The 26,777-nt window shown below is 42.8% G+C and overlaps 1 protein-coding gene across 1 annotated transcript in view; it reads right to left on the bottom strand.

The window, feature by feature from the left end:
* Positions 1 to 26,777, bottom strand: part of FAM20C (FAM20C golgi associated secretory pathway kinase) — a 229,447-nt gene that overhangs the window by 36,400 nt on the left and 166,270 nt on the right. Inside the window, exons 5-6 of the mRNA XM_063934510.1 lie at positions 22,944 to 23,059; positions 3,616 to 3,796 (exon numbers count right to left, since the gene is read on the bottom strand). Of these exons, the coding sequence (XP_063790580.1) occupies positions 3,616 to 3,796; positions 22,944 to 23,059 (297 nt within the window). The remainder of the gene's footprint in view (positions 1 to 3,615; positions 3,797 to 22,943; positions 23,060 to 26,777) is intronic.

The following is a 26,777-nucleotide window of genomic DNA, read 5'->3' as shown; positions in this document are numbered from 1 at the left end:
AACCGTCCCCCACACAGCCTAACCTTAACCATCATCTACTGCACCTAACCCTAACTGTCCCCCGACACAGCCTAACCTTAACCATCATCTACTGCACCTAACCCTAACTGTCCCCCGACACAGCCTAACCTTAACCATCATCTACTGCACCTAACCTTAACTGTCCCCCACACAGCCTAACCCTAACCATCATCTACTGCACCTAACCCTAACTGTCCCCCACACAGCCTAACCTTAACCATCATCTACTGCACCTAACCCTAACTGTCCCCCACACAGCCTAACCCTAACCATCATCTACTGCACCTAACTCTAACTGTCCCCCACACAGCCTAACCCTAACCATCATCTACTGCACCTAACCCTAACTGTCCCCCGACACAGCCTAACCCTAACCATCATCTACTGCACCTAACCCTAACTTTCCCCCACACAGCCTAACCCTAACCATCATCTACTGCACCTAACCCTAACTGTCCCCCGACACAGCCTAACCTTAACCATCATCTACTGCACCTAACCCTAACTGTCCCCTGACACAGCCTAACCTTAACCATCATCTACTGCACCTAACCATAACTGTCCCCCGACACAGCCTAACCTTAACCATCATCTACTGCACCTAACCCTAACTGTCCCCCACACAGCCTAACCTTAACCATCATCTACTGCACCTAACCCTAACTGTCCCCCACACAGCCTAACCTTAACCATCATCTACTGCACCTAACCCTAACTGTCCCCTGACACAGCCTAACCTTAACCATCATCTACTGCACCTAACCCTAACTGTCCCCCGACACAGCCTAACCCTAACCATCATCTACTGCACCTAACCCTAACTGTCCCCCGACACAGCCTAACCTTAACCATCATCTACTGCACCTAACCCTAACTGTCCCCTGACACAGCCTAACCTTAACCATCATCTACTGCACCTAACCCTAACTGTCCCCCGACACAGCCTAACCCTAACCATCATCTACTGCACCTAACCCTAACTGTCCCCCACACAGCCTAACCTTAACCATCATCTACTGCACCTAACCCTAACTGTCCCCTGACACAGCCTAACCTTAACCATCATCTACTGCACCTAACCCTTACTGTCCCCCACACAGCCTAACCTTAACCATCATCTACTGCACCTAACCCTAACCGTCCCCCACACAGCCTAACCTTAACCATCATCTACTGCACCTAACCCTAACTGTCCCCCGACACAGCCTAACCCTAACCATCATCTACTGCACCTAACCCTAACTGTCCCCCACACAGCCTAACCTTAACCATCATCTACTGCACCTAACCCTAACTGTCCCCTGACACAGCCTAACCTTAACCATCATCTACTGCACCTAACCCTAACTGTCCCCTGACACAGCCTAACCTTAACCATCATCTACTGCACCTAACCCTAACTGTCCCCTGACACAGCCTAACCCTAACCATCATCTACTGCACCTAACCCTAACTGTCCCCTGACACAGCCTAACCCTAACCATCCTCTCCTACACCTAACTCTAGAAATATATAGTAATGCCCCCGATTTAATAACAATATATAGTAATGTCTCCATTATAACAGGAAAATAAAGCCACTGTCGCGCTCCCAGTAACCCTGACAAAGTGGGAGGAGCCGTCATGCTGCCAAGCACCATGATCTTGTTGCTTTGTGGCACATTATAATTGTGGTTATGGCAAAGTGTGTGGCAGGTGGTACTGCGTAGCCGCTGCCAAATTCTTAAGGGTACTCCGTACCCGAGCGTACCCGCATACTTGCCCCGTTGACTGTCCCTCACACAGCCTAACCCTAACATTCATCTCCTGCACCTAACCCTAACTGTTCTCCACACAGCCTAACCCTAACCGTCATCTCCTGCACCTAACCCTGTCCCCCCACACAGCCTCACCCTAACTGTCATCTCCTACACCTAACCCTAACTGTCCCCCACACAGCCTCACCCTAACCGTCATCTCCTGCACCTAACCTTAACTGTCCCCCACACAGCCTCACCCTGTCATCTCCTGCACCTAACCTTAACTGTCTCCCACACAGCCTAACCCTAACCATCCCCCCACACAGCCTAACCCACACCCTACTGCCTAACCCTTACCCAAACCCTCATATTCAAAACAGGGATCCGTCTGCATTCTCAGCATCGGGATTCCAGTGTCGAGATTTTGACTGCCAGGATCACTGCATCCCCCACATGTGAGTACATCCCTCAAATGGAAGTGTCATAGAGAAATGCGGCTATATGCCTTCACTGCTATGCAGAGCCATAACTAGGATTTTTGGTGCCCTGTGCCAGAAAGAGAATTGCGCCCTCCCCCCCTCCCCCCCATATTTTTCCAATAGGAACATAAGGCGCATGCCTTGCGGGGAATGGGCATGACAAGATTGATCCCAGAGAAAGCCATGATATGATGCCCCTTCCCACATAATATGTATAAACACACATTTCTAGAACACTGCAGTTAAATGGACACAAATCCTCTTTATACCACATTCATGCATCCAACCCGAGACTTTGCCGCCATTCAGCCACAGTACCCTTCATTAAATAATACATTTCAATATACTGCCACACTTGGGACTCAAATCCACAACCTGCTGCATCCCAGCCAAACACATCACCCACCAAGCCATTTGATCCTGCATAAAAGCTATGAGATTTCTAACTATAAGAAGCTACCTGTACCCTGTAAACAAAATAACCAACACCATAATCAAGCAGATCCATGCAGTGTGCAGCCACACATCCAATTCTTTGCAGCCACACACTACATAGCTCTGTCCAGCCACAACGCTGATCACCCCTTCACATAGTACAAGGTAAGCTTCAAATAGTTAAAACTTTCCAGCTTGGAATTCTCTAACTTTGCATGCAAGGGCAGATAGCTCAATGTATACAGTGTCCGACTGCAATGTCATAGGGAACAAGTTTGAATCCCAGGCACATCAGCATCCCGAAATGTAATAAAGGACAGTGTGACTGAACCACAAAGAGCTATCAAGTCAAGTCCATGAATGCTGTACAGGTATTAGCGACAAAAGCGGTGGGGGTAGGAGACAGGGGCGGTCAGGAGATGCTGGGCTTCAAAAAGGGAGGAAGCTGCTAGTGAAAGTAATTAGATCATTCATAATTGACATGTGCTGCCAACAGAGTCCCCTACTCTGCATTGCTATGTGCAGAGCACACTCCGCACACACCTAGTTATGGCCATGTTGCTATGCTGGAAAAGACGTGCTGCAAGCACATTATAATAGTAAAACACTGCAGTATACAATATACAGATGTTTATTTAATAACACAAGGCACATTTGTAAATTCAGACTCGAGGCCAATAACAGCTGAAGAATGACTGACTCATGCAGAGAAATCTGCAGAAATATTTTTGGCTTATGGTTACACCAATGAGAGTCCCCTTAGCAGAACACAGAATTCTGTAACAAATGTTGCCACAAACCTACATGCTACAGAAATGAAACTTATACTGTAGAAAGAGAGACAAAACCTCTTACAAGATTTCTGTTAATACACCCCTGAGGCACATGTATGTACTGAATATACCTCGCTTTTTTATAATCATTTAATTAAGATGCTCTTACTCTGCTTTTTTGCGTTTGTGGTAGGAGCGCCTCCACGGATTCCTCCATGTTTTCCTCTTAGCGAGAGACAAGTCTGGGAGGAAGGCTGCCAGGGAGCCTTCTATCTGATCTGGCTTTCCGCACAGGGCATGTTCTGTTGAACAGTAGTAAGAGCATTCTCCGTAGAAACAAATGTTGTTTGCTGTAAGAGAACCAAAACGGCTGTTAATCCCAGTTTAAAACAAGTGATACACCAACCTAGACTGAGTAAGTATGCTGAAATAAACATTACACAAAACAAGTCTTTCTTGTCACTATATGATGCACACAATGCAATAAAGTGCAGAAGAGCTATTAGCCCATAACACCATTATAGCATTTTAGAATTAATTCATTTGATTGCCATCTATAGACGACATTCTGAGTGCCAAATGACAATGTCGCAGCTTGGCCTAGACATCATTATGACTGCATGTATTAGTACGATCTAATTTACCTACTCTCTTGGGACATCCAGGAAACCCCTAAAGAGTAGGTGAACCCACTGCATTCCGCACACCTCCTAGTGAAATGCGTGAGTTGGGTAGTTTAATGTCACAGATCGGATTTCCATGCAGAAAGGGCTGGGCCAATTTAATGTGATTCTTTGAGAATTGCAACATTTTGGGCCATCGCCCTTCTTCATAGATCCATGATTTGCACTATTACACAATGAGTGGGTGGGGCCTAATGACGTGAAGTGCCAGATCCCTCCCCCATCACAGAGGAGATAAAAAGTCTTCATGTACAGTACATTTAATAAACAAATTATTGGGCTATGGAGTACGCAGTACGTATTAGGAAGACTTTTGATGCCACTTGTACAAAGGAGCATAAACCTGGGAGAGCCACTTGTTTAGTATTCAGTTCTCTTGGTAGTAATTTAGTGGAGAACCCTCCCCTGTAAGAACTCAATGTTAACGCCACTTTGAGTAACCACAGAATTAAGGGAGGGATGTAACAAACCTTCTAAAGAGGACAGGTGAAGTTCCCAATAGCAACCCATCGACTTCTAGCTATCATTTCATAGATTGTACTAGATTAAATGTTAGATTAAATGACTATAGGCTGCTTTGGGCAATTTTCCACCTCTCTTCTTTAGAAGGTTTGATACAGTACATCTCCCCCTATGTACTCGAAACAAGGATCTGTAAAGCTATAGAGTGTGCATAGGACTATTCAGAATTTGGCAACTGAATAATTAAAGTCAGGCAGTACGTGGCCTGTTGGAATAGGTGTCACAGCCATCCAATCAGGTGTCATCCAGAACTGAACTATTCAGTTGACAACCAACTACTGTACTAGCACATTCTTTAACAGTTATCAGCAGCTGGACAACTGAGGCCTAGTTATGGTGGGAGTCCTAGGAGAGATACGCCATTTTGTCTGCTACCCCTGACAAGACATGTTTGTGTGTGTGGAATGTATCCCTTTACAAAGCACTTCTTTAAATCAAACAAACAATTGCCTTTTAGCCACAGAGAACAAAAAAAAATCAGAGATCAACTGAAATAGAAGGTAAAAATGGTAAATAATGACAAGATAAAGCATTCTGGGGCTTAATATGCACAAAGCAAGCCCTCAGCCCGAACCGAAAAGGCAGATTACTACAGTGACTGATCGCTGCACTTTGTAGTTTTGAAACTGCAATGTATCTTTAAATAAATGTGTATTCTGCTAATTTGCAAGAAAGAAATAAGCACAACAATATATTGCATTATGCTTTAGGCTAGTCTTATTACTGTATATGTATCTCCTTGAAGAATGAATATCAAATATCCATATTGAATTATCAGCATATTCCGCCTCTGGCAGCAAAATAAAGTTAATAAATCTAATTTGATCATTATTTAGATTCTCCCCAGTCAGTTTACAGACAAAGCTGTGTGTTTAATTGCCACATAATAAATGCCACTAGTTAAGTTAGTGGTTATAAAAAACCATAATAATTTCTTCACACAGGAGATTACAGATAAAAGCTTGTTGTTTGTATGTAGTGTCACTAAACACATTGCTGGAGTCTACAAACAGGCGAATGGGCAATGGTGAAAATAATCCACGGTTGACGCGATCAAAATGCTGATGCATTGCAATAATACAGCAAACGGAGTCCCAGATTGAATTGCATAGAGCAACCTACTCACCCCCTCCAAATAGTATATTACTGGATACTGAATAAAAATACTGACAGTCAGCAGTGGAAACTAAATGTAAAATAATTTAGAACTTCTGGCAAGACACAGGGCCAGATGCATCATCGCTTGGAAAGTGATAAAATGGAGAGTGAAAAAGTACCAGCCAATTAGCTCCTAACTGCCATTTTTCAAACACAGCCTGTGACATGGCAGTTAGGAGCTGATTGGCTGGTACTTTTTCACTCTCCATTTTATTACTTTCTAAGCGATGATGTATCTAGCCCACAGTATATTGTGACTGTATGAGCACTTTATGGGGGGAATTCAAATGTTTGAAAAGTCGGTTGGGTGTCTGTTTTTTCCTGTCTATTAGATAGGAAAAAGCAGACATCCAACTGACTTTTCAAACATTTGAATTCCCCCCTATGTGTATCACTAAGAAAACAGGTGACATTGTACTTCCTTTACACCTAAACATAAAGTGAGTGATTATGAATGCCGTTTTCAGGAAATAAATATTGGGTCTAATTCATGTTTCTTCGCAATGTCCGATTATCACGCAATGGAGCGATTATCAGCATAGTGCGCAATGCACATGCACGAAGATGCCACTGTGATCCATTGGGAGGTGTTAATGGTGAGTTTTCGGGGAGTGGTTAGGAAAACGCAGATGTGGCTTGCCCATTTTTTGGGGGTATATCTGCTGACGGCTGCAGACTTGTACGTGCATAAACCTGGGGTCTGAGCCACTACTGCTTTGTCCAGTCTGCGTAGCCAGACCCCTTTTCATAGTAATTAATTAGGCATTTAAAAGTTTTTAATTAGCCTAATTAGGGTAATAATGAAATGGGATAATTGGGATGAAATTCTACAGAATAATGGGTTAAAAGACGTGGGACAGATATATGTGGTGCTGTATGGACATGACAGGTGTTTTTAATGTTGCATGTAAAATTACAGGTGTTTTTTTTAGCAAATTTTGTAAAAAAGACAAAAATCAACTTATTCAATTATTAAGAACCCATAAAAATTACTTTTGCTTTAAAAAAATGCTTTCTATAATTTTTTTTTAGCTGTTCTTAAAAATGAAAAAAATCAGCCATTTCAAAGCTTTTTAAAGCACCAAATATTTTTATTTTGGGCAGTAAAATATGTCTATAATGGTTTTCAATACTGATTTGCCTGTGTTTTTGGGGTACAGGCTGATTTCCCCATTCTTTTTGAAACCATGGGTATACCATAGTTTTGTACCATGGGTTTTTGCAGAAAAATTATCGCGCCCAATTTTCTGCAAATGGATAGTGCAAGAATCGGGAGCGTGCAATCCGAAATTGGGTGCAATAGCCTTGTTAAGTTTTGCAGCAAAAATCTCACAGTCAATTGAATTTGTCCCATACAATTTTTTTAGGTGTGACTTATACCTATTTTTCCCCTCACTCGGCAAATGCTTTACAGTGGCTACAAAAAGTATTTGCTCTCTTTGGCATTTTTCACATTAGTCCTATCTGTACACAGTCTAGGGATGAGGAGCTTCAGATCACTTGGTACACCCCAAGGGATGAGAAGCTTCAGTACACTTGGTACACCCCAGGGGATGTGGAGCTTCAGAACACCTGGTCCACCGCTGGGGATGAGGAGCTTCAGAAGACTTGGTACACCCCTAGGGAGGAGGAGCTTCAGAACACTTGGTACACCCCTGGGAATGTGAACTTCAGAACACTTGGTACACCCCTGGGGATGAGGAGCTTTAGAACACTTGGTACACTTGACCCCTGGGGATGAGGAGCTTCAAAACACTTGGTACACCGCTGGGGATGAGACGTTTCAGAACATTTGGTACATCCAGGGGATGAGGATCTTCAAAACACTTGATACACCGCTAGGGATGAGGAGTTTCAGAACACTTGGTACACCCAGGGGATGAGGAGCTTTAGAACACTTGGTACGCCCAGGGGATGAAGAGCTTCAGTACACTTGGTACACCCCTGGGGATGAGGAGCTTTAGAACACTTAGTACACTTGATCCCTGGGGATAAGGAGCTTCAAAACACTTGATACACCGCCGGGGATGAGGAGTTTCAGAACACTTGGTACACCCAGGGCATGAGGAGCTTCAGAACACTTGGTACACCCAGGAGATGAGGAGCTTCAGAACACTTGATACACCCCTGGGGATGAGCAGCTTCAGAACACTAGGTACGCCCCTGGGGACTCTTCATACACCCTTGGAGATGAGGTTATACCGCATAATGATCCAGCCCTAGTCTCATCATAATTTGGCCACATTCCGTTTGAGTTCAGAGCCAAGCCAGGATTTATGATGGTATCATCAATCCCTGATCACATAATTTCGTGCCTCGCCCTCACATCTCCCGGAACAGGATTATTGTTATAAAAATTGGCTTAGCCCACAGAATGCCTGCCTGAGCCTACACAGTCAAGAAATATTGGATGTACTTTAAAATATCTTATAAATGACTAATACATTACTACAAAGATCCTGTTTCATAATAATAATAATAATAATAATAATAATACAAACTCATTACAATTAGGCAAAGTGAACTAATTACACTAACTAACATTGTAACAAATATTTTTAAGATATTAGGATATGTAACGTTAACTCCCGATTCTGCTAAAAACACACACAGAAAACTCCTACAAGCAACAAAAAAAAAGTACTTAATAAACAGCAGGACCATCTGCTTCTAAAACAGGGCACATTCTCAAGCAGCCTCTTTGCTTGGTGTGATAACAATTTTTATTTCATTTTCTCAGCAGTATTCCTCGTGATAAAAATAAATGATTTATAAGGAAATCTTCTAAGGAAAATACAGGGGCATCATGCTCACATCCATCTGATTCCAATTCTATCTTCACATGAAGAAATATTCCATGTGTCAGGAAAAAAATACCTGGTACCATTTTACTTGTTTAACTGCTTCACATGAAATCTGTGTCCAGTCACCTTTATCTGCTTTACAATGTCAGGAGGATTTGTGTACAGTGTATACCGTTTTGAATGTAACTTAAAGAGAAGTGCAAAACAAAAGATGATATACATAATAGGGGACTTTGCCAATATAACTGAACATAGCAGTTATATAGGCACACACAAGTGGATGACTCAAAGTATGAACAGCCCATTTACTTAACCATCACTACTGCTTGGTTGGTTTGTTGGTTGGTTGGTTGGTTGGTTGGTTGGTTGGTTGGTTGGTTGGTTGGTTGATAGATAGATAGCAGGTACAGCCATACTCACTGTTACATGTACACTCTTTCAACACAACAGTCCACTAATGTGATGTGTTGGAGTCGGTAATGTGACTGGAGCCAGAGATGAGGGACACCCATATGAGGAACACAGAGGTGAGGGACACCCAAGAAGGCAGTAGAAAACTGAGAAGGACAACATCTCACCTTTGCCTGCCAGTGTCCCCATAATAATTATTCAGACAACAATACAGTATAAACATAAGAATGACCAGAGTAAAGTTTGAGGGGGAGGGGGGTATAGTTGTATAAAACTTGTTCACCTCTTTCCTTAAGTAGTCATGCATTTTAGGCTAGCACAATAATCCAAAGGTTCATATAACACTTCATAGGCAACAATTTTTAATTAAAGCTCAACACCTAAGCTTAACTCAAGCATTTATAATACAAAAAAATAAATACAAAAACAAAAACAAGCAATAGTCACATAATGGCATTGTAGAATTTTAGGACACTACTCACAATGATGTACAAATAAATCAGTAAAAAAATATACACAAAAGCGAGAGAAAGGGGCAGTGTCATTTTACACGGAGGCATGACAACATCAAATTGAGAGTATGCCCAGCGCTTCAAGACTTTTCAAACAAGCCCCCTTACCCTACCATTAAAACACCCTTTCAAAGATGTACATACTGTATATACCAGGGACGTGCGGTGAGGTAAATCGTTGAGGAGGCACTGGCTTTTACCAGAGCCAGATTTACACACAATATATGAGCCAAAGCGTACATCTGGTCATTATACACAGGTGCAGCAGTATAAACTCCTGGAAATTTGGTGAGTTTTGATCAGAGATGTGTGGAAAAGGTCGACAGGTGAGGCACTGCCTCACCTGCCATAGACTTTTTACTCCAGAGTTTTGGCTATAAAAATCATTAGAATAATACAAATAATATACTACTAACATATTCTTTGTATTTTTCATATACTTTATATAGTCACAACTCTGGTACAAACGTTAGTATGACAGGAAAGGCTCTGCCTCATCCCACCGCACGTCACTGGTATATACCAATGCTGTGAGCAGCATTGAAAGGTCATCATTAATAACTAACCACAAATTGTGACAGTTGGAGGTACTGTATGAGTTAATTTTGTTCCATCTTTAAAGTCACACCCAGCAAAAGAGGTCCCAATCTTTTCAATCTGACACATCTTGTAATATATTCATGGATTTACTTCTTGAGAACAGAGAATCACTAAGAGAATGATTAGCAGGATTAGCAATCAAAGATCAAAAGTTAGGGCATCTTTTTGGTGTTACAACTCATTATTGCCATGCCTGGTCCGAGCTTTCAATTTCATTGAGCATTCACAAGTTGGCAAGCTAACTCATGCATGTAACCATAACCACAAAGTGGTAATTTAACTTTTACCACCACAGACAATGTAACTCTTACCACCACAGGCAATATAACTCCTACCACCACAGGCAGTATACCTCTTACCACTATGGACAGTATTACTCTTACCACCACGGACAGTATAACTCTTACCACCACAGACAGTATAACTACAGACAGTATAACTCTTACCACCACAAATGATATACTGTAACTCTTACCACTACGGATGATATAACTCTTACCCCCATGGACCGTATAACTCTTACCACCACGGGCAATATAATTCATACCACCACAGGCAGTATAACTTTTACCACCACAGGCACTATAGCTCTTACCACCACGGACAATGTAACTCTTACCACCACGGACAATGTAACTCTTACCACCATGGATGGTATAACCCTTACCACCATGGGCAATATAACTCTTACCACCACGGACAGTACAACTCTTACCACTACAGGTAGTATAACTCTTACCACCACAAGCAACATAACTCATACCATCACAGGCAGTATAATGCTTACCACTATGGACTGTATAACTCTTACCACCACGGACAGTGTAACTCTTACCACCACAGACATTATAGCTCTTATCACCACAGGCAATATAACCCTTACCACCACGGACAGTTTAACTCTTACCACCATGGACAGTATAACTCTTACCACCTCGGACAGTATAACTCTTACCACCACAGGCAGTATAATTCTTACCACCGCAGGCAGTATAACTCTTACCACCTCGGGTAGTATAACTCATACCACCATGGACAGTATAACTCTTACTACCACAGGCAGTAGAAATCTTACCACCACAGGCAGTATAACCCTGACCACCACGGACAGTGTAACTCTTACCACCACAGACAGTATAACTCTTACCACCACAGGCAGTATAACTCTTACCACCACAGACAGTATAACTCTTAGCACCACAGACAGTATAACTCTTACCACCACAGATGATATAACTCTTACCACCACGGATGATATAACTCTTACCCCCATGGACGGCATAACCATTACCACCACGGGCAATGTAACTCTTACCACCACCGGCAGTATAACTCTTACCACCACAGACAATATAACTCTTATCACCACAGACAGTATAACTTTTACCATCGCAGGCAATATAACCCTTACCACCATGGATGGTTTAACTCTTACCACCACGGACAGTATAACTCTTACCACCACGAACAGTATAACTCTTACAACCACAAGCAGTATAACCCTTACCACCGTGGGTAGTATAACTCTTACCACCGCTGGTAGTATAACTCTTACAACCACAGGCAGTATAACTCTTACCACCACGGACAGTATAACTCTTACCACCACGAAAAGTATAACTCTTACCACCACAGGCAATATAACTCTTACCACCATAGGCAATATAACTCTTACCACAACAAACAATATAACTCTCAACCACCACGGGAAGTATAACTCTTACCCCCACAGGCAATTTAACTCTTAACCACCACAGACAGTATAACTCATACCACCACAGGTAGTGTCTAAACAGCCTCAGCGATACTTTTTGGGTTTTTGTTATAACATGCTGAGTGCCTGGATGAAATGGAACCAGTGAATGTGGATTTTCAAGCATTTTCATTGGAGCATAGAGTACAAATAGTTTTAGCGGCCATGTGAACTGATACCCAGAACATTTGCCAGTAACACTTGGTGTGTGTGTGTGTGTGTGTGTGTGTGTGTGTGTGTGTGTGTGTGTAGTATTATACACAGGCATTCTAAACAGAATACAAAGTTTGATAAGACTAAGAAGTACAGTCTTGTCTGTATAGAGATAAAGAAGCTTGGATATTTATCCTGAATTTCTTGTACCTGTACACCCTCTTCCTACCAATCAGTACAGTGACTGCCAGCAAACGAAAAAAAACAATTGGGATCATCCATAAACTAAAAGTCAGCATACATACACAGTTATAAGATTATTATTATTATTGTCATTATTATTATTCTTTATATGGCGCCACAACGTCTTACAAAGTGCATAAACAGTATAAAAAAAGAACATAAAGTGACATACAGTACAGAACACTGCAAGACAAGGAGATGGTTTCCAAACATTACTGCCTCTGCAATCATGGTCCCCATATATGCAGCAGGACATCAGAACACAAAGGTTTGGTGCCATTGTAGGCAGTGGGGAGGAGATGATGGCACAATATATTGTATGTCAGGGAAGGAAAAGCAAATGATGGAAGAGGGTCATGCTAAAGGACAGGGGCAGGCAGACAGGGGTGACACATTGGAGAGACAGTGAGCAAGGAGCAAGATTATATCTTGTATTATTAACAGCACAAAAGACATATTGAATACAGACACAACAGACTTATGTATGTATGCCATGTAAAATATTCATGTGATCTCTGTACAAAGGATCTTAATTGTGAATTCATTATGAAATCCACCAAAGGGCAAGCAAGTGAACAGTACTCTGTCCAAAGTCAGACATCTTGTAATAATAAGCTACTGTGTAAACGAGGAGGAGAAGGCTGGGATTGCTGCGGGCATACCTGTTCATTCTGTTCCTATTACTTATTTTATGCAAGTGATCCATAGCGTTAGCCTTGCCATTGTTACAGAAGGCTCGTCATAGTTACAATGGGCCTGTGGGAAGCTTCAGGACCAAGGACTGTGATGGATGTCAGACTGCAAGGAATTATGGTCTCATTGACGAGCCTCCATACTGTGCTTAATGCTTCATACAAACCCTCACTAAGGTTCACAAAACACCAAAGACCGGCAGCCACCCTGCCTAGTACATTCCAATGATTAGCTCTGCTCTGAAGCCATGCATGGGCAGAAAAAGCTAATTAAATATGTGAAAAATGATGATGCACCCAGTGGTCTGTGTATTGAGATAAAAACATGTTAAGGATGGAATCCTAATAGGCCCCTCAGGAGGTAAAGAGTCAGATTTGCTTCTAAAATGTCAATAGTCTTTATTTTCAGCAGTGAAAAGGTAGCACAGCACTGGACCGAGGCTGCTTTGTTATGCAAGACTTTGCAGAAGACATATGGATTCTTAATGTTTACAAAGAAATGTTTAAGGACAACAAAACAATCATTGTCTCTGATGTGAGCATAATGGTCTTCTTAGTGTACCTACTTATAATTATAGCTCTCACAGGTAGTGCTGGTTCCACAGGGATCACTGAAGAGCGCACACGCAGTCCTCTAGAATAACCAGTCTTAGCTAATGTTACAATTTCTCTAACATACAATCATATGATTATTGGTTCCTTAAAGACACAGAACTGAGCAGAGAATCTTATTTGCAATGCGTGATTCTCAGACAGGATATCTCTGTGTTCACAGGAGCATCATCTATAAATACTGTATGGCAGTGACACTGTGGTTAACATTCGGAAATAGGGGTATTTACTCTGTGACCTGGAGTCTTTGCATTCCGTCAGTCTGAAATAATGAAATATATATGCATCTCTAGTCTTGCAAGTACCAAAAGGAACCAGTCCCACAATTAGAGCTTTTCTGGAACCCCAGAAAGACTGTACCTGTCCCAAAAGAGGGGGCCAGCCTCCAGCTAGATGACTACAGTACTTACCGAACAGAGGGTGGCCTGAGGGTTTGATATGAATTGCGTTATTGTGGCTACACTCTCCACTGTTACAAGTAGCAATATGCAGCACTTTAAGGCTGGAACCATGATCACAAATTATAACAGTGAAGGGTTGAGACAATGACGCAATCACAGGGTCCCCACTGTCCTCTCACACCTTGGATATGGTTTTTCCCTCCATGACTCTGCTACAGTGGGTCCTAAAAGGTTGGCAACTATGTGTCACACTAAATAACTGCCAATGCTACCAAACAGAAAAATGGGACAAATTAGATCACATTCCCAATCCATCCAAATCACTTGATTTGGGAGGTGTCAAACCCCCTTTATACCGCTTTCAGATTGCTAATGCCGGGTTGCACCCGGGAATTGGAAGCAGGTCCTTCCCGGGTGCAACCTGGCATTGGACCCTGAGAACTGGCTTTCCGACTCGGCATATTGCCGGGCCGGGCTGCCATCGGGGGCAGGGACCGCTGCATCATCAGGGGCAGGTGCAAAGACGGCGCCAGGAGAGGAGATCATCTCTGCGCCGCCTCTCCCTATGCTGTGAACGGGTACTGGGTCGCATCGACCCGGGAAACCCAATCACACTGCACCTGATCCGGTAATAGCCCGGGAATAACCCTTCTTTATTTCCTGGTAGAATTACTGGGTCAAGCAACCCGGGAATTCGGGACTGACTCTTTCACACCGCACAGCGACCCGCATCGACCCAGCAATATACCGTGTCGATACCGGGTTATTTGAGCATGTGAAAGGGGTATGAGACGTGAAACGTTGGATGTACAGTTTATTTTAGAAGACTCACCATGGTGGTACAAGAATCAGAGCAATTCTCTTATCGCTATAGATAACAGGGGATGATCTGTAGGGGCAAGCATGCTTTAGTATTTAAATAAAGCATTTTATTCCTACATATAGTAACATTATTTTTTTTTAAATGACAATAATCTTTCATGCTAGAAAGGGCTTGCATACGCAGATGTTCCCAAAGACCTTTTGTCGCTACGATATCAACAGGGAGCTGAGCATAACTTAGTTGCCCAGGTAGACATTTATTGGTAAATTGCGGAGATAGGTTTTCTCTCTCTGAGATAAGCGGTGATAGTATATTTGTTAGCACTGCTGCATATTGGGGGTCATTCCAAGTTGATAGCTCGCTAGCTAGTTTTAGCAGCCGTGCAAACGCTATGCCGCCGCCCACTGGGGAGTGTATTTTAGCTTAGCAGAAGTGTGAACGCATGTGCAGCCGAGCTCTGCAAAAACAGTTTGTGCAGTTTCTGAGTAGCTCTGAACCTACTCAGCGCTTGCGATCACTTCAGCCTAATCGTATCCGGATTTGACGTCATACACCAGCCCAGAGAACACCCAGCCACGCCTGCGTTTTTTCAGACACGCCTGCATTTTTACAAACCATCCATGAAAACGGTCAGTTGACACCCAGAAACGCCCCCTTCCTGTCAATCTTCTTGCGGCCGCCAGTGCGACTGAGAACTTCGCTAGAACCTGTGCACAACCACAACGGGCTTTGTACCCGTACATCACGCGTGCGCATTGCGGTGCATACACATGCGCAGAAATGCAGATTTTTAGCCTGATTGCTGCGCTGTGAACAACGGCAGCTAGCAATCAACTCAGAATGACCCCCATTGACCAGTAGACTGCTTAGTACAAGCCGGGTGATAGAGGAAGGGATCAAATGTGATTTGTGCGGGGCCTGTTAAAGTCCTGGTGCCCAGGCAGCTGCCCATAGTCCCAGCAATAATCACCGATCTGTAGTAGTAGTGGGAGTCTGCATATCACTTTAGCTGATATTGTAATCAAGCTAAATTCAGCATATTTAATAGACTTTGCTTGCTAGTATTGTAAATATACTTTATTTACTGTATTAGTGGATACTTCAACTCAAATTTTCCATTATCATTTTGAGCCAGACAACCAGCTGATCCACTCCCTCCCGATAGATTCATGTGTAAAAAGAGCCCCCCCTCGCTATTGATTTATTTAAACCACCGTCTCAATTACTTCAGAAACTTCCGGTGACATCCAGTTTCTGTCGTAGGTTTTTCCTTAAAGTCTGGATGAAAAAAACAACTATTTGCAATTGCATATTGCAGCTGTGAGAGGACTATTTTGACTTATATTTGTTTTTTTATAATGTTGAATTAGTCTAGATAGAAGTGCTTTTCATTAATCTAATTGACTGCATCTGGTGTAATAACGAACTTCGTATTATTTTCTTAAATAATACGATGCTAAACACTTAACTAAATGTCCTTATCCCACTTTAGTCCTGTAGAGAACACGTCAGCTGCTCCTACACAGAAGCCGGTAAACCACAGACACAAACACTAAACCGCAAACGAAACATAAGATTCTAAAAATGTCTCTGCCTGTTATTTCTTTAAAACTCATACTAGACATTCTCCCGATGATTAAATATGGATGAAACATTTAGCATAAAAATGGTGACTGTATTTCTTCATTCACTAATATTTGACCTTGGATTTGTTTTCGGACAGTTTTGCTTAAGTGATTAAAACAAACAGTTGATTAATGTGAATTTGATCTCCACACACACTCCATGAGATCAAAGTGGGTTGTGGGATAGAGATGTTGGTTTTAACGCCACACCCTATGTAGTAACCCTTTGTATGCTGTCTAGATTGCAGCAACATGAAATAAAGTGATTGTATTTAATTTTTAAAGTATAATGTAATAATAATATAAAGATTTATAAACGGACAGGAAGTGTTACAGCTCCTAAACTAATCTAATCTGTAGGTCACTTTTCTTTGTACAACAGTAATGGAAAACTTCATAAAGATTAAGGGGACTAATTGTTAAACTAACTAAAAAGCTTTATCGACACTTTTCTCGGTAATACAGATTTACAGATTTCAGTTGCACCATAAATTACCAATTTGGGGCTCTGTACCTCAGGGAGTAATGTACTAAGCCTTAGAGAGTGATAAACTGGTGAGAGATAAAGTACCAGCTAATCCTAACTGCCATTTTACACGCTGTGTTTGAAAGATGAAAGCTAAGAGCTGCCTGATTGGTAGTTTATCTCTCTCTAGTTTATCACTCTCCTAAGCTTAGTACATCAGCCCCTGTGAGAGTTAACTCTCCCCATACTTGCTGTCTCTCCCTGAATGTTAGAGAAATGCTCTAAAAATAATGTTGATATATAGTACATGACTCCATGAAGATTCTAGCAAACTCCCCAGGGCCGTCTTAACAGCGTTATAGGCCCTGGGCAAAGAAATGCACACACCCATTAATTGGAACTAATTAAAGTAAAATCATAACATGCCCCTCTTGCAGTCCTATGCTTTCTCTCTACATGCTTCCATAAAGTGAATGGCTGTCTGCACTCTAATTAGTGGATAGCTCCAGCCATCCACCAGTCAGCATGCTGACAGCCAATCACTGTCTGTCTGCAGACTGGGAGGCAAGTAGAGAATGCTGCCTTGCCACGCTCTCATAGCCAGATTAAGGGGGGGATGTAGGGCATACTGTACCCGGGCCACCCGTTGTCAGGGGGGCCCCTGGCCAGAGCACACTGACATGAGTAGATTTCCCTCTTATGCAGCAGTAGAACAGGCAGCCAAAATGCAGCAGGACAGTATACAGTGCAGGCAGAGACACAGGAGTATCAGGAAATATGAGCTACCGATGGAGCTTTCTGACCAGAAGAAAGATAGGAGGGTGACCCAGGGATCCCAGCTTCTCCTCCTCCCCACCTGGGTGTCTGGATTCTGTGTAAACCGTTATCTAATGAGGGTTTAGACACACACACACACACACACACACACACACACACACACACACACACACACACACACACCCCCTCTTGAGTCCTGTCCCAGTGTATAAGTACTTTAGTACAGAGGCTGCTGCTATTCTTGCATGTCACAAGAAACATTTTACATTTTATTTTTTCTGTGTGTAGTTTAAGGTTGTTTAAGTTGTCTTTGTTCCACTACAAGAACATTGTATGTTTTATTTTAATTAGATGGTTCTATAAACAATACCCAGGCTTTAGTAAACTATTAGTTTAAAAATTAAAAATGTAATATACACCATTGGTTTAAATGTAATATACACAATCCATACCTCCCAACATGACCCATTCCAGGAGGGACAAAATGCTCTCTACCTGGACTTTCCTTTTAATTTATGATGGCAATCACCTGTGTTGAAATACCTTTCTTATCAAGTAAATAGTTCAACACAGGTGACGCCAATCATATATTAAGTGGGAAGTCCAGGTACTGTAGAGAGCATTTTGTCCCTCCAGGAACGGGTCATATTGTAAGGTATGCACAGTGTAATATACACCCCCCCTTCCACCAGGGCCCCGTCTTAAGTGCCCCGGGCACCCCCAAGGCTTAATCCGGCCCTGCACGCTCTGATTATGTGACTACCACCCACCTCTGCTTGAAGGCCCCTAGAACTGTGGGACCCGGAGCAGCTGCCCAGGGTGCCTATAATGTACGCTACAATGGTCCTGCCTGGAATGCAGAAATGGCATAAAGATGCAGCACCAATGTCCTTTCATTTATTTAAGAACATTTGATAATGTGTGTATGTGTTCTAGATTTACATACAGCACTGTGCCCATTTCCACTTAATGAAATCCTATTCTTACTTCATTTGCTCAGAAAGAAACTCTCTGGACTAATAAATAAGTAATTTCCCCCAGATCTATAACCTACCGTTACATGCTAATGCTGTCATAATTAACAACTGTTAAGTGAACGCATTACATATCATTAGGGGGATGCACATGCCAGTACAGTCTATGCATACTTGCCTACTCTCCCGGAAAGTCCGGGAAGCTCACAAAAATCGGGTGGCACTCCCGCCCCCCGCCCCCCCCCCCCCCCCCCCCCCCCGGGGAAGTGGGCAAGTCTCCCGCATTGAGATCACCCCTGCCGCACCCCGCCACACTCCACAGCTCGCCCCATAACGCGGTCACAGCGGCATCTCATCACAAAGAAGGGGGAGGGATGATGACGCGATTCGTGTTAAATCACGTTGCAGCCCCACCCCCTGCTTTCCAAAGTGGGGGGGTGGAGCTATGATGACGCAATCACATCACCACGCCCTGTACTGCCTCCTCCACGCCTCCATACAGCCTCCTCCACGCCCCCTACTATATGATCAGGCTGTTCCTTCCTGGAAGGAGTAGCCACTATGTAGGCATGTTTGCTGTAATGTCCTCAGTCATTTCTCCAGAGAAGCAAATGCAATTAGTATGCTCCTAGAACAACATGACAGGAGCAAGGAAATCTGACCCGCAAACACATCTAGTGTCTAATATTGTGCGGCAGGAAGATCTGACTGGATTATTATCCCGCTTCTACATAACAATTGGCAGACTCTCTCATTGATTTCTCTGTTTAGGGATGTCTGATCAGCACGCACACAGCTGTTGGTGGTTGATCCTAATATAAAATTATGATAGCTTGGTAAATGTGAAACATTAAGGGGTATATTTACTAAAGTGTGGTGTTATAGAAGTGGAGATCTTGCCCATAGAAATCAACCAGATTCTACTTATCTATATCTAGTGCCTTCTAGAAGATAATGGCTATAATCTGATTGGTTGTTGTGGGCAACAACTTTACTTCTATAAACCTGCACTTAAATATACCCCCCCTAGTGGATGAAGGAGAAATTCCGCCAAGTGTATGGACAGACAATGAAAAAGCAAGTTGGACATATAGAGATGCATTTGAAACCACACTCTACTTTCATCATTTTGACGGGAGCTTCACATGAGTATCCTGTTGCTGATGCAGACTCTGTTTCTTCTGCTATCTAACTATGAGGAGATGCATCCACAGTGAAAGGAGTGGGGAAGTTGACCATAGCAACCAAGTTCTGTATTTATCAAGTACATTTTATAAAAAAAATAGGTAGAGCTGATTAGTTGCTGAGGACACTGCTTTATACAGTACATCATCCCCTCTGTGTCTATGGACTCTATTTAAAAAGGGAATTAGAAAGTGTCGCTTTTTGCTCTCCTTTTATCTTTATTTCTTTGGTGCCAGGACGGACCTAGCAGTAAAGTTCTGTCCAAGTGAGGAGATAACAGAGCCCAGTGCCGCCTTTCACAGAGGCGGAAGACGGCATATGCCCTATGCTATGACCCTCAAAGCTGAAGAGGCCTGAGTGTGCAATGCAGTATGGGAGAAAGCAGGAAGACAGCGGTCTCTTCATGCTTCTCTACCCTAAGGGTGCAAATAACACCATCCTGAGATGGCATTATGTTGTACACAGTAGTGAATCGTATCTAATTTTATTAAATAGAGTTTGTTCACAACCCCCACTGTAATCTATGGGGGCTGCAGCACTGTTATTAGAGACAAAAAGTCTGAGAAATCCACACTTTTCTTTATTCTACATAGTGAAAAACATAATTAAAGGTTTTCTCCATCAAAAGTGCTGGCGAAAAATCTTAAGGATAACAGAAGGCATTTAACATGACTGGTGGCTGTTTGAACCCATTAAGCTGGGTCCTCTGACACTGATATAGTCAGAATTAACATATAGGGTTAAATGAAAGAAGTTTCTGTTGTCACATAGCTCTGTTATTAGTGTAGATAGGGGTGGAATTAGGGGGCATATATAAGCCCATGGGTATGCCCTGTGGAACCTTCTAATTCATCTAGCCTCTTAGAGTCCTGCCCTTCCTCCCTAGTTGTCGGCTTGACGTTGGAGGAAAGAACACTTGCAGTGACCATTTTGTCTAGTTCTGGAGGTGTATTCCCACTGCCAATACACAGGTTAGGCTGATTCTGCACTACTGGGGTAAGCGGAACCACTGGTCCAGAAGGACCTTATGTATTGTGTGGGATGGGAAGGCAGAAGGCAGCGTCTGTGCCTTAGCGTGTTGATTTGCGGGCGGTATAACTGTGAATAGGGCTGTTCTATGTTTAACACTATACTTCATATTAAATGACCTTAATTTAAAATGAAATAACAGCTGACCCTTTTTCCCACCACTATTTTCCTCGGTGTCGCTATTTTAGATAAGTTTATGTTTTAAATGTCAACCGTCTGGTTAGTGTGCTGACATCAGCCGTTAAGGAGTTTATTTTGTTTGCTAAGACCCCTTAGCATCTGGCTTCCTAATTTCTTCCATCTGACATCATGGCACCGTCCAGCACATTCAGAAGAGCAGACAGATCGCTCCCTCTCACAAGATTGGCATACTTGTCTCCTGAAATACATTGTGCTGCTGTGCCAAAGCCAGTAAATACTGTTACAATCCTGTCCAAACACACAGATACTGTAAACAGGATATGAAGAGTGAGAGCAAAAAGGTGCGCTGACCATGCTACAGTATCATGCACCTTACAAATGTTTCTGGTGATGGACAAGTATTGACCAACAGGGCTATTTGTGTTACCTTGTGTAACAGTAACACAACATTAGGTGAAAATGAGCAGTGAACCTCAGCAACCAATAAGCTACTAGCATTTATTTCTGCAAGTTAGACAATGATAGCATGTGTCTGATTGGCTGAAGTGCACACTTTGCACCAACGCACGATATGCCTTATACTGGAAGCCCGAATGTAGCTACATTTAGCAATTTTTAGCGAGCTGCCAATACGTAGCGGACTGTGGGGGTCATTCCGAGTTGATCGTAGCTGTGCTAAATTTAGCACAGCTACGATCATGTTCCCTGACATGCGGGGGGATGCCCAGCACAGGGCTAGTCCACCCCGCTTGTCAGTGCCGCCCCCCCAGCACAAATACAAATGCATCTTCTTTGTATTTGAGGAGTAACTCCCGGCCAGCGCAGCTCCTGCGGCTGGCCGGGAGTTAATTGTCGCTGCCGGCGCGGCCCGTCCCCCCAATGGTCCGACCACGCCTGCGTTGGCCGGACCGCTCCCCCTAAACGGCGGCTTAATGCCGCCGTTCAGCCCCTTCCCGCCCAGCGACCGCCTCTGTCTCAGAGGCAATCACTAGGCAATGAAAGCTAGCATGCGCCGGCGCCGCATGCGCAGTTCCGACCCGAACGTTGAGCTGCGACAAACTGCAGCGAGCGATCGGGTCGGAATGACCCCCTGTATCCGCAGTTTTGTGAACTTACGATTGATTCAGAGCTGTTCCCATCTTGTTTTTTTCTCTGCAGCAGCTAAATGGGTGGCAACTTGTACTCAACAATGCAAAAGCACACAATGCACATGTGTTTTGTGGATATGTCGTGAGCAATGTCGGACTGTGACATAAAGGGCCCACCGGGGGGAAGCAAAAGTAGGGGCCCATGCGTAGGGGTGTGGCCAGCCTCCAGAGGGGGTATGGTCAGACACCACAGAGGCTTGGCTAACCATTAGAGTGCATAATCCGGGGCCTGTGATAAACATATATAGTAAATACTGCTAGTGCATGTATGATAATGTAGCAAATAAATAACAGGAATGCACAGTAGGAAATACATCATAGACCTGTAAAGAATAATGCAACATATGTATAATGTATAAATAAAGTGCACAGTCTTGAACCTGATCCTTAGAGGAGAAAGTCAGCCCTAAGGCAGTAGGGCCCAACCGGGGTTTCCCAACCCTGGTCGTGAGTGTGTAGTTTCTTCCTATTTCCAGTTGTGCTCAAGCAAAGAGGCTGCCAAATTCTGACAGATCTCCTGCACCTACAGTAGCATGGGGTAGATTTAAGTACTAGTGATAATGATGAAGGCAGCTCTTGTAGACAGGTGAGTTGGGTGGTGTGATCACATAGGTGCGTAGATTACAGAACATGGGTGTATTGTTGCTTAGCATCCCATTCCTTTGTCAGCAGGTCCCAGGATTTGCGTCTGCATTACTTGCGACTCAGAATCAATCTCAATATGAATAAATCAGCCCTAAAGCAGGTTATTCAATCACACAAGACATACATTAGGTTTCTGTTACCTGGGGAAAGGAAAAACGTTCTCCACAGTTTCTTGTCCCGCGTAACGTCTCTTATTTCTTTGGTCATGTTCACCAGTCTGCCAGCGACAGGTGGTACACGGCGAAAATCGAGAATCCTGCAAAGAGCGGAGTTAGAGCTTAATTCATTGATTTAAAATCACTGAGATCCTTTATTGCTGGAAATGACTGAAGACCATTATTCTACTGGCTGTTACCAAACTGACAGTGTCACAATTTCAAGGACATAAAAGTTGATGGCGTGTATCAGGGGATGCCTAATCCTTTAAGAACTTCAGCCACAGCTTAATCACAAACAGATAAGGAGACAGGAAACAACACTGCTGCAGCACATTTCATGGGCTAGGACCGATTTATAGAACACGAGAAATGTATTTAGAGACGATTGCTGAATCTTACTGGACTATTAGCATTTTATAAATAGATGATGATGATTTATCCCAAAGTGGACAATAAAATGTTGATGTTATTTATGTCAAAATCTAATGTGCAAATATTCACCTTCTAAGTACTAATTACAGCAATATGTTTCTTCCATGCAATTTTGAATTATATTACTCAGGGACCTGTTCATTATCATAAATGGTCCTGTTATACAGTACATGTGGTTTCGAGCACTTTCACATGTTTTAAGTAACGGGGACATACATTATTAGGGGCCCGATGGGGTCGCCTAGTATTCAAACTCCAAAAACTGAAAATTTTCAGAGTTTGCCTGCGGGAACCAACCTAAAACCTTTGATTCCCGAAGCCCCGCTCATTCTTATGGGATCCCTCCACTTCCTCTGCCCTTTGTGACTTGCGGCTGTAGGCATGTGTGAAATCAAGTCACCTCCGTGGTAAGTAACACTGCTCCAAAAAAAAAACAGCTGTCCTCGCACCAGGGCAATAGTGAATTGTGCCGACAAGAATTTATCGCCACAACTCGCGGAAAGTTGGATATGGAATCATGAGGGGCCATCCATCCCTGATGATGAATAGGCCCCTATATGATTACCGATAACAACAGTGTGGAGATTACTCCATTGATCTGTCACATTTTTCTATTACATACTGCATTGGTTTTAGTAGCCCCTCTGATGTTTTTGCATTAATTAATGTCTTGTTAAAGATCTGGCCTCCAGTACTGTGCACTATAGATGAGGTGTTACCAGAGAGTTATTAAGTGTCAGGATATAGAACTACAGCTCTTGCTACTGACATGAAGAGGTTAATTTCCAGATGCTTCCACAAGGAAGTGCAGCCTACAGCAAGAAAGTCGGGTTACCACACTCTCTTGTATACTGAGCTCCTCTATTCAAGCACCTTCCTCATGACTGACCTGGTCTTGCATCTGATTTAGTTTTTTTTATCTCCGGTTATATGACCCAGATTGCTTAGCTTATCTCACTGACTCTCCTCAGTTCCCTGGCTAAACGCTTCAAGCACTTTGCCAGGGAGGCGGATGCTTAGTTGGATGCATACAGTATGAATGAAACAGTAATATATGTTCGAGTGAGATGCACTTATAAATAGTATAGAGGTGGTAGTATCTGAAGATGCATCCAGCCCCTACACAAGAGCGCCAGCCATGCATCAGATATACTTACACCCAAACAGGTCACAAGTACTAGGAAATTATTAACATTTCCCTAGATCCTGAAAAATGCCTTCACCATTAGTTTTGATTTAAATTAAAAACTCTCTAAAAGACATCATATTTATATAATATTCCTTCTCTTGTATGAATGTAGTAAAATGTATTCTAAAATATGCCTACAAAATCATATAAAATAGGCAAATTCAATGTCCATCCAATCAAGAGAGTCTAGCTAGTGCTGGCGACCTTTATCATCAGTTTGTATTTACAGCAGCTCTCGGGCATCTACAAGTGATGAAGATACTGACATTCCAGTGACGTGCGGTGGTCACCGCACGTCCCTGTGACATGCATATCTGTATCACCATGTGCAGGAGGTTGGGTACGATTTGCCGGCGTTTGGGATATCGGCGGTCAGAATACCAACTGTGGCATCTCGATGTTCATAATACATTATGCCCCTGGACCCTAACCCTAACCTCTCTCTGCAGCTTAACCCTAACCCTCAGCCTTGGTGCCTGAACCTAACTTCACCCTCCCCGCTACATAAACCTAACCCCCCCTACCCGCAGCCTAAACCTAACCTCCCAGCGGATTACCTAACCTGCGGAACGGTGTGTGCTCGGTCGGCCTCACGGCTGTTGGGATTCCTGCGCCTGGATGGTGAACCTATTTGGGGTCTGGTTCCCTGTGAGTAGTATGTGGCCAAATTTAGTGGGTGTAGTCACAACCCTTTCGAAAGGACCAATGAAAAATACTACACGCAGTGCACAGGAGAACATTTGTCCCACTCAACTGCAGGCATGGACTCATATGGGGCCCCATGAACAACCCAGGGTCTGGGTAGTTAGTACTAAATCCTCCTTCTTGGTGTCCCCCGACAAGAAAGGGGCACACGGACACTGCAAATGGGTGGATGCCGTGCCCCCTTTCACATGCAAAATGGGTTTGTGCTGCACCCCCTTTCACGTACCTTTGGAAAATAAAGTACAAGCTTATGAATTTCATTTCATTAAGAAGAGATTAAATGAAAAAAGGCAAAAAAAGTAGAAAAAAGGTGATTTGGGGGTAATTTGAGGTGACTTTAAATAAAAAAAATATAAAAAGCTATTATTTTTCATTGAAATACTTTCATTTGAGTTGATTTGGGGTAATTTGAAGCCATTTTTTTTTTCACCGCAAAAATTACATGTAATTGTTGGCTCAATTAAGCTAATTGAAAACTTCCAAATATCTAATTAGTCACTGGGAGGTGGCCAAGGGGTTCTGAAGCAAGTCCCAACATTTTTACCCTGAATAAAGATTTTCTCTACCGTTTCACCTGCACAGGTGCGAACAAAAGCTGGTGAATTTACACTGAAAAAGAAATGCGAGCTTGGAGCTGAATTGCAAATGTAAACTGCAATACAAATTTGCTGTGTAATCGCCTTGCAGGATCAAACTCGCACCTAAATGAATCCGCCCTATAACTCTATTTTCCCCAAATCATGATACACTTCTTTTACTCTTTTTTGACCCTGATGCAAATATTTACAGAGCACATCAATAATGAATATATTCAACTGAACAGGACCCACGACTTGAGGTTCTACCTCGTTACAAGAACTTCATCTCATACCACTGCCTACAGATACAGCTAAGTGGGCTGAATGAAATATAATCCAAAATGCAGCAATTTATAAGCTTGGGAGGTCTTGACTGACTGTGTCTTATCTCAAAAGCACATCCCTGATTGGCTGTCCTGCTTTTTAATTTTGCATTAAACTATTTTAAACTATATCAAACCAAGACAGGAACGATAGTACAGGTAAGTATAAGGTTAGAAAAGTACTTTTATTTTTAGGCAAAAAGGTGGCAAGACAATTTATTACATATGCCAACACTTTTGTTTATATATAATTCAAAGGGAACATTTTTATTATTTATAAGGTACATTTTTTTATCTTAAAACGGAGGGAAAATTTATATTATTTTATCTATGGGAGCATTTTTCCCCCTTTCTTAACATATAAGGCCTTAAAAAATTTTTATTGTAATTATTATGGGGATACAATATTATTACCCTGGTCCCCAAAGACCAAAGGGTACCAAGAAGAGCACATTGCTATTCCGCATGCGGATAGTTATATGTAGGAAAGCAGAACCACACCTGATGACTATTGGACGAAGAAAGGGGAGGGGGGGGCTTATAACTTTTTTCTTTGGCAGTGGTACAGGCAAGTTAGCTGTGCTTGCAG

The sequence above is a fragment of the Pseudophryne corroboree genome, chromosome 7 (assembly GCF_028390025.1).
Source record: "Pseudophryne corroboree isolate aPseCor3 chromosome 7, aPseCor3.hap2, whole genome shotgun sequence".
Taxonomy (NCBI): domain Eukaryota; kingdom Metazoa; phylum Chordata; class Amphibia; order Anura; family Myobatrachidae; genus Pseudophryne; species Pseudophryne corroboree.
The sequence above is the reverse complement of the archived record's forward strand: the minus strand, read 5'-3'. Positions and strand labels throughout refer to the sequence as shown.